This window comes from Seriola lalandi, unplaced genomic scaffold, assembly GCF_002814215.2.
Source record: "Seriola lalandi dorsalis isolate HSWRI2012SDOR001 ecotype SW California unplaced genomic scaffold, Sedor1 jcf7180002054412, whole genome shotgun sequence".
Lineage (NCBI taxonomy): Eukaryota > Metazoa > Chordata > Actinopteri > Carangiformes > Carangidae > Seriola > Seriola lalandi.
This window is the reverse complement of record NW_019524965.1, coordinates 328,776-338,583: the sequence shown is the minus strand read 5'-3', so window position 1 is coordinate 338,583 and position 9,808 is coordinate 328,776. Positions and strand designations below refer to the sequence as shown.

The 9,808-nt window shown below is 41.1% G+C and overlaps 1 protein-coding gene across 1 annotated transcript; it reads left to right on the top strand.

Annotated features, from left to right (window-relative positions):
* Positions 1 to 3,367: 3,367 nt before the first annotated feature.
* LOC111657736 (somatostatin receptor type 2-like) lies at positions 3,368 to 7,541 on the top strand. Its single transcript, XM_087175059.1, has one exon. The coding sequence runs from the start codon at positions 3,403 to 3,405 to the stop codon at positions 4,513 to 4,515; it is 1,113 nt and encodes a 370-aa protein (XP_087031185.1). The 5' UTR covers positions 3,368 to 3,402; the 3' UTR covers positions 4,516 to 7,541.
* Positions 7,542 to 9,808: the final 2,267 nt, after the last annotated feature.

Genomic DNA, 9,808 nt, shown 5'->3' with positions numbered 1-9,808 from the left:
CACACAACAGGAAACAACACAAGTACATGCTACACTACAGCTTTCTGTCAACACCGTTTAACCCTTTAATCCCATCTACTAAACTCTGCATAAACATAATACCAATGTATCAGACTGAGAGGGGGTGAATTCGACTTACCTCACTGCAGGTGTCCTGGAGAGGATCTCTGCCAGAGGCTGAGAGGAAGCCACGTTGTTTCGGGAGGGGATGTTTCGGTTTGTCACTCTCCGTCATCATCAGCTGTTTGGAGAAGATCAGGAAAATGGAACTCTTGGGTAAAGCTGATGTAAAGAGAGTTGCAGCCACCACCACTAAGTGTGACACATGAAGAGACAGCAAGCAAAGCACAGTCTAAAACTTATTCCTTTACTTTCTGACACACTAACGCGTGAAGATGGAGGGTGGGCACTTTGAGCGCCGCTCCTTATCCACGCGCTCGGTGCTGCCTCTGATGGCAGGAGGCTAATTAAAACTGATTTCCCGGGGCGGACTTGCAATACAGCTCCTCACCACTGGTGGCGTAAAGGTGGGTCTAGGTTAGGGGGTCTAACAAAGGCCCCAAAGATATCTCAAGTCAAAGATTGTCTATTGTCTCTGCTCAAGTGAAGCATGAATGATCATGTTTGAAGATGATGATGACAATGACGACGACAACGATGCGCGCATAAAAATGGCGCATAAAAATGGCGTCACTTTGGTATGTTTGACAAATTGGTCGTCCATTTTGAATGTAAACACATTTTGATCGAATGGAAAATAAGTCTGAACATTATTATCTGGGTTTTACAACAGAGACAAGTTTATCACCTCCTCTTAGAAACAAGTCAGTGTGAATTTTGCCAAAGCACGGAACAAGCATTACTTCCAAATTATGGACACGTCTCCAAAGACCCGCTGTGCTCTGGTAAAGTTAATTGGTTAATTTGATCCGTCAGTTTGAATTTACTTCTTTTTTAAGACTTGATGTCGAGTTAATTGTCACCTTATCAAACTGTTCTGATGCCTTCTTTTCTTCTTCAGCTTTCACTGCGTGCCTCAGTAAATCTTCAGGTGCCATACCAGTGCATGCTCCATGTAAATCAACTCTTATCTGTATGCAGGAGTGGATACAGCATCGCAGGAGACAGCCTCTCTTTCGTTCAGAGGTGAGTCTGCAGCACCTCCTCAGCGCTGTTCATGCGAGTCCTTAAACATCTCCGCGCTCTCCAGCTGGAGTCAGTCACAGCGCGCGTCTCACCACCGGCGCATTGTAGCAGCTTTATACAGACCTCAGCAAGAGACGAGTGCATTTTATTCACTTGTCCAACCTTTTTTTTTTTTTTTTTTTCTTTCCTTGTATGCAGATTACATGGTGGGATTATTAAATTTCACATTGCAGAGAGCTTTTCCACTTCGATCCCGTAGAGACAAACTTGAGGAATATTTGAAGGTGAAGAAGATGGATCTCCCATAAATGCTGAAATACTTCAATCCGCACAGAAGTGGCGTCTTTTGTAAATAGTGTGATCAGCAGTTACAGGTAAGACGATACTTTAGTTGGAGTGAATGGTGAACTGTTACAGACGCACATTGGTCAGTACGTGTATTTCGTACATTACCAAGTTAATGTGATTATTCCATTTCAATTAATCTGATCAAATGTTCAAAGCTGGGCATGTTCGACATTTGAACTCGCCTCAATATCCTCTGCAGCGTCTCCAGTCTAAAATGATCATGTACGTGCATGTGTATTGAAGGAAATGTGATGTCATAAAACCCAAACAAAACCCTCAGCTGGGTTTTTTTTGCAGAGTTTGCTTACAATGTTAATGAGAAGCGTGACCTCAGTCGGACTTTATTTTCAGTAGGCTAAGCTGGATTTGCATGACTAACAATGAGCAGGTAATCATTTATGTATTTAGCTGAATATCCATCTTCTACCCTGAAAGCAAAAGTTAGAGCAGAATCCGTGGCCTTGAGTTCCCAGCACAGCAGAAAAATACTACAAGAAAAAATACTAAGTGAAAGTAGCTCTGTGGGGTTTATTATAGTGAGACTACCTGTTGCACCGTTTTCACAATGCCTGAACCGCAGCAATTTAACTAATCCCAAAATAATATTACATGGTATAAAATATGATTAATACCAACAGTGATTTGTGATCGCTTCTATTTATGGTTCACCTGAGCAGATGAAAAGCTTGAATATCATGTTTTTGGTTTGTGTCTGTGCTCCGTTTCTGTGAGAATAATTAATTATATTCTTGTTCATCTTATGCAAGACAAGCAAAACGTGTTTCTCCCAATGTTTTTCCAACTGTGACACTATGCAATATTCTGTCCATCCACCTGACTCAGACAATGCACAATTAGACTATACAAGCAGGCTCAACCCATTACTAACACGTAGTCGCCTGTCCACCAGAAACCAGACCGCAGGCAGTGTCCATCCTGTGTTGCTGCCATGGTGAAAATGATAAACCGTCATAATAAAACCTCTTATGTTATTGGCACCAAACTAAGTTGTCAGACCATGTTTTGCCTCCTGTGCGTTGGCAGTGACAAGCACTTCAATTCGACTGCAGCAAGGCTATTGGCAGTACAGTGATTCCTTTCATTCAATTACTTAGGCTGGGATTAATTTACATCCATACCCACCCTCTAATAAATTACGAAAAATATGTCCGCAAAGAATTCAGCGTAACCAGTCACAGCTGATCATTTAGCAGCATGAGAGGGATGAGCAATTCCCCGGGGAGAGCTTCTGACTGTAGGGTGTGTAGAGTGATTTCCCTCGGTAGCAAATAAACACACAGGGAAGGTCTGGCCTCAGGTAGAAATCACTCGTTAGATCCTGGGGTGCCTTCCCTTACACATGCTATCAGTCAGGTGCGTTGTCAGGACAGAAGATCAAGATGTAAAATCTATATAAAAATCTCTGAATTCCCCATAGGAGCTGCTTTTCCATAATGATGAATCGCAAAAGGGCTGAAAAGAAAATTGTTCTGACTCATGACATCACAGAGATCATTGTTGTGTCTCCTGGTACATGTGCAGCGGGTTATTGCAAAATGCCATGTGATAGCCACTTGTTACATTCAGATCATTCGGTTCAACACACTAGTATCCATTAGCAAGTGGTTTGAATTGAGGATAGAAGAGAGTTCAGAGTCAATATCTGATGAAGATGATGACTATGGATCTGACTTTTCTTCCTCTGGAAAGCATAAAATCAATATCGAAATCAATAATTCAAGAGTTCTGTCTGCTCGACCGTAACTGGCAGGGCTTTTAAAATCATTTATAACAGCGAGGTCATTTGTCATTTTAAAGTATTTTACTCTGTTACTGACGCAGGGTTTCACATTTGCAGGTGCGATGTCATAACCAGTGTGTGATGAGAGAGAGAGAGACTGAGGCATCATGGACTCCTGGATCTTCCCATCATCCCCTCCGAACCTGTCCGACCACCTCATGTATGACAGCTTCATGCAGGTTAATGAGTCTGACCTCAATGGGAACTACACAGACCACAGCTTCAACAGAATCAGTACGGTGGTCATCACCTGCATGTACTTCCTGGTTTGCACTGTGGGGCTCTGTGGAAACGCCCTCGTCATCTACGTCATCCTGCGCTACGCCAAGATGAAGACAGTCACCAACATCTATATCCTCAACCTGGCAGTGGCTGATGTGCTCTTCATGCTAGGCCTACCATTCATCGCCATCCAGCTGGCGCTGGTCCACTGGCCCTTCGGTCCCGTTCTCTGCAGGGTGGTGATGACGGTGGACTCCCTGAACCAGTTCACTTCCATCTTCTGCCTGATGGTCATGAGCATCGACCGCTACCTGGCTGTGGTGCATCCGATTAAGTCCACGAAGTGGCGCAAGCCCCGCATGGCCAAGACTATCAACTTAGCAGTGTGGGGAGTGTCGCTGATGGTTAACCTGCCCATCGTTATCTACAGCGGCATCATCACGAAGCACGATGGCTGCTTCTGCACCATCGTGTGGCCTGAGCCCCAAGAGGCCTACTACACAGCGTTCATGTTCTACACCTTTATCCTGGGCTTCTTCCTGCCCCTCATGGTCATCTGCCTTTGCTACTTGTTCATCATCATCAAGGTGAAGTCCTCAGGCATCCGCGTGGGCTCGTCCAAGAGGAAGCGCTCAGAGAGGAAGGTGACTCGGATGGTGTCCATCGTGGTGGCGGTGTTTGTATTCTGCTGGCTGCCTTTTTACATCTTCAATGTCACCTCAGTAACGGGCACCATCAGCACCACTCCCATCCTGAGGAGCACTTTTGCTTTTGTGGTGGTACTGGGATACGCCAACAGCTGCGCCAACCCCATCCTCTACGCTTTCCTGTCAGAGAACTTCAAGAAGAGTTTCCAGAACGTTCTCTGTCTTAAGAAGGTGGGGGGGCTGGATGAGGTTGAGCGCAGCGATAGCCGGCATGATAAATCTCGTATGATGAACGACCCGACGGAGACCCAAAGTACTCTGCTGAACGGGGACCTGCAGACCAGCATTTGAGAGGAAGGTGATTGGACTCGCACGCATGCACGTACACACACACAGCCATCTCTCTCAAACTGGAAACAGTCACGAATTATGAATCTCTCCGAGGTGACATCAGAGGGGAGATTATTAAATATTAACAAGGAGTTCAGAGAGGAACATGCCACTTATTAAGGAGGTCAAAGCACCGACAGAGATAAAAAATTAAAAAGATGTTGAACTGGACTTTCTCCCTCTGCCTTTGGCACATCATTGGGTCTCCTTGGCTGTACACAAATCCATTATAACATAATCACAAGTTCATACAAATGTTTGCTCTGTGCTGTAAATGAAATGAAAATGAAATCTGTTTGACTGTTTGTCTTCAGTGTATTGACTTTGGAGTAAGGTAGAATGGACACTAACACCCACTTGCAAATGGTCTCCTGGGTGAAATGAATTTTCCCTGGAGACCCCAGGATTAGTTTACAGCAGAGGGCCTGTTGCCGAGTCTCAATTGCTTTGTGTTGCGTAAAAATAACAACGTAACAGTGTGCTCATATGCTTTTGTTTATATCTCATCTGCAGGTCATTTTCTCCGGAGTGTGGTGCGACTGTAAATAACTGTGCAGAGAATGGGCAAAGAGACTGTGCACAAAGTCAGAGGATTTTATATTGAGTGTCATTTAGTTTTCAAACTCTTGTAAATAAGTAATGATGTTTTTTAGACACAGAGCATAATGAATGTCAGTGCCATTGATTCTTATATTCTGTTTTTTCATTTGTGTGCACAGTTTGATTTGTCATACAGACGTATCAAATGGAAATGTGAATAGCAATGTTCATTCAGTGGTTGAATATCTAGTTCTGTGTCATTTTTTTTCTCCCCCTATTTCATTATAGCTATGTGCATAATTCATATTATGTCAATGGCTTGGTCAATATACCAAGCAAGCCTCTAACCAAAGTGCTGCTAAGATGTATAGAAACTCTTCTACAATATTGTATAGTATTACATAAAATAATGTCACTGTATGCCTGTTTCTGCTGGACTAGGTTACTGTTAGGAATTACTGTTCTTTAATCATGGTTCATTTACCATTATTTATGTATATCAAGTAATAATGTTTCTGTAAGTGTTTTTATCAAACACACCAGGCTGCAGGATTATAAATTATTCAGTGTAAATGCTGAGCAGTGGCTCAGCTTCATGTTTTTATGTCATCTGAGAGAAATCAACCACCTCAGATAAGATTTCATGAATGATTGTTTTACTCCCATTTCCTGTTCACCAATCTCCCCCGGGGTTCCAGTGTGTGCCAGAGGTCAGCCAGTGACAGACGCACAGCTGTGTTTGGGTACAGTTAGTAGAAGATCCTAGAATTAGTAAAGCACAGAGAGACAGTGTTTAACTTAAGTTGGTTTTAAACTCATTTTCTTTGAAACAAATGTTCAGTTTGGTATTGTTTCGCTGTACTGTATTACAGGACACACTGTGTGGTAAGTGTCTTTTTGACTTTTTGGTTATAGGGTTATAGATTTAGGGTTGTATTATATGAGGGACTTCCCACAGAGAGCTTCTCATAAACACTTTGCTGACATTGACCCATCCTCCTCTTCTAATCTGTGGCATTTAGGAAGCCACGTTTTGAGGATGGTGTCTAAGAGACGTGAATTTGTGAAGGGCTAGAACACTTATCCTCAAAAGGCTCTGGTGTTCCTTTATCATCATCATCATCATCATCATCATTACTGTGCTCCTGAGTCCACTCTTCATCCTGCGGCTCCCTGTGTGTTCCTGTAATCAGATTATTATGTGTATGAGTTATTAAACCTTTACTCTACATGTGCAGGGTCCCCCTTACACAACAAAGCCAGTGACAGATTATGATTAATGTGCAGTGTGTGTGTGTGTGTGTGCGTGCGTGCGTGCGTGCGTGACAGAGAGAGAGAGAGATATCCAGGTATTACTCATGTGGGGACCTAAATCTGTTTGCAGTCACATTATGGGGACTTGTGTGTCTGTTTGTTTTACATTCAGTTCAACATCCCAGCTTGCTTCTCTAGCAAAAGTGTAAGGTAAAATGTGTGTTTGTATACATGTCTAATATAACTTTGATATTAGAATATATATGCATATATATTCAACATACCCGAACCGCTCTTAGCATGTTGGTTTAAATATGTGCATGTAATTTCTTCATGTGTGAGTCATGTATGACAGAGAAGTGCACACACACACATTCCCCACAGCCATGATTAACCAAATACCATATCCAGTTTCTGTCTCTGCAGTACTGTTGAATTTGACCTGTAACATCTTATTACTACCGAAACACATGACACACCTTTAGTGTCTTGTATTTCCATAGCAACAGTGATTTAAAGTGTTGGTCCCATGGTTCCCATGGTTAAATTCATTAGCATAATAATAATAATAATAGAGAGAGGACTCTGGACATTAATTATGAATGTAGACATGAAGAAAAAACAAATAATAAAGCCTGCATCAAGACCACGACCCAGCAGTCACATTAAAGCAGTATAAAGTGTATAGTTTGTGTTAGTGTTCAGTAGAAAATGTAAGACAGCGCAAACCAGACATCTTGCTTGATGTGTCATAGTAGCAGATGTTACAAAAAACAGGATGATGTCATTGTTTACTGTTAGTTAATGCAGACTGGACATGCAGAAGTTGTACAGTATCGTCCAGCGGTGTTAGAGATGTTGTAAGTAATTTTAATTCTGGCAAAAACTTCTCGTACAACACTGCTCCTGTTTTATTTCTCAGCTTTTTTAAATAGCTGGATATGGAAGATTTTCTACTTGGTATTGGTGCAGTGTGGTTTTTGTTATGAGTTTCTGTTAAAAGGCAAAATTTTACAACGTTTGTTAAAACTTTTACCGTTTCTGTGCATTATGCATGTTCTTCCAGTTTCTGTTCTGTTACATAACACTGAAACACCACGTTTGATGGAGCAAAGATCTTGTGTAGTTGTCTTGAAACTAAATAAAGAATAAGAAGCATACAGTCAATTTTCTTTTTGGTGGAATATTGTGGAATGTCCCTCTGAAACAAATGTATAATAAAAAAGTTGCAAATAAAAGTCAATTAAATTTATTTTTTAAAATTCTTTTAATTAATTGTAAGATATGTTTACATTAAAGTTTGGATTTTCCACATCACAATTATTTCCAAAATAATTACAACTGATAACAAATCCTGAATGTACAAGTTTAAGCTTGTCACATGTAAACTCTTGGGTAATATTAATTATGTCCAATTACTGTAGAAATGTGCTGCATGTTATACCAATCGTACGAAAACATGTTATTATGTGAGGCTGTTTGGTTGAAGGAATATAAATTCCCTTTCTTCACATTCTTTTCAGTCTGAAATGACACAATTGTCAGTGCAGGCTTCAGACTGTCTTGTGCTTTATGGTTTGACCACAGAGAGGCGCCATAGTCAAATACATAACTACATCTCCAGGGCCAGAAATACAACACTGAGTTTCACTGTGTTCTGCCTGTGTCAGCTCCTGATAAACAGAGGTTATATTCCCTTTACTGTGCTCTCTTGTTCCACCATGAGAATACCTTGGCACTAGTAATAGAAGAACTGCACAACAGACATCTCTAAACACCACTCATGGATGCTGGTGTGGCTGATACACTACAGAACTTCACGTTTGGGAAATGCACTGTCCCAAAGAAGGGAAGCGTAAATGGAAGAATGAGACTAAAAAAAAAAACAGCACATACACATTCCAGTTTTGTTCTGAGTTTAATCACTGAAACGGATAATGAAGCTCTCCTCTTCCTTTTCGTTTCAGCTGCGTCCCTGAATGTCCTTGGGTGGCCTGAACTGCTCCATGATACATCACAACCATAGTGCGACCATTTCTCACAAGTCTTTGATTTTACTGTTCAGAAACCCACTGTTGTCCTCTAGCTGAGGTTCTGCAGCAGACCAAAGGATATGCATGTTTGTTTTCAATTACAGAGCAGCTAAACAACCAGGGGTTGTGGTTTTTTTTTTTTTTTTTTTTTAATGTGGCATTACTTTGTGAAAGGTTAGGGCCCTCATCTTATACATGAGTGAATATTTTTTATTCTGTATTTTTTATTTAATACATACACAATCAGTGATATTCAAACAAAACATACCACAACACCCTGATGTGTATGTGCATTATCTAAAGTCTGACTTGACAGCATACTGATTGAATAGAGCACTGGGTTTACTGCACTGCAGAGGCAAGACACACCACGAACCACACCGGTCTACACCAGCCACACAGTTGCCATGGAGAAGATTTACACTGATGGATTCAGAGCCAGGCTGTGGCCGCACAGTGCCCATATGCGTGCAATGTGTTTTACCCTCTATGTATCTCAAATGATCGCCTTCCCATCCCCAAAATACAGAACAAAAGTCTTGATGGGCAGCAGGCCTTGAGGCATTACTGAGGGCAATTTTTCACATTTTATAAGATCATGAGCCCAGTCGCATGCAGTGTTGTTAAATGGGCTTTTTTTTTTTTTTTTTTTTTTGCACAGAGCATTCAAGGTGTTTAATGAGGAGAGACCACAGCATTCTCACATGATGGAGGACCTCATCTGGAGTTCATGTGTTGTATGTATGTCTTCTCTTCAGAATGCCATACCAAACCCAAAGCTCACATTCAACATACAATTCATAAACAGCAAAGGTGAGCCAATTTAATCACCACCATCATTATACCAACAATTCCACAAGAATGAAAGTATAATACGTCCAAAAAACATTTCCAGTACCAGGACAGCGAGGGACATATGACTGTACTGAAAATTTAAAAAAAAAAAAGACACTGAAAAGAACAGTAAACAAAAACTCAAAATTCAATGAGTTGCTAAAAAAAATAGATATTCCCTGCCCTCAACCAGACTTAAAAATAAAACAATCAACACAGTAAATAATGGAACATGAGCACACTCAGGTCCAAATCTGTTTAGTTTCCATGGCAGCGCTTCCCCAGCAACTGGCAAAGGCAGCGTCTCTAAGCTCTCCCATGTTTTCTTTGCTCTTAAAAATAGATGTATACTAGATTCATACAGTATTTCATAACTAAATTCACAAATGATAAGAATCATAACCATACCTTTAAAAATGTTCTTGCAAAGTTCATAATACGTTGATTTTATTTTGTATTTTTTGTTTTTTTTTTGTGTTTTTTTTGCGTTCAGTCCCAAGTGCATATGACAACAACATGTCTTCCACCATGACTAAGTTAAATGCTTGGTCAGTTGAAACGAGAGCACCATGGGAGAGAAAATGGAGGGGGGG

Excerpts from the sequence above, each read along its gene's own strand:
- LOC111657736 (XM_087175059.1), top strand. The coding sequence starts at position 3,403 with ATGGACTCCTGGATCTTCCCATCATCCCCTCCGAACCTGTCCGACCAC.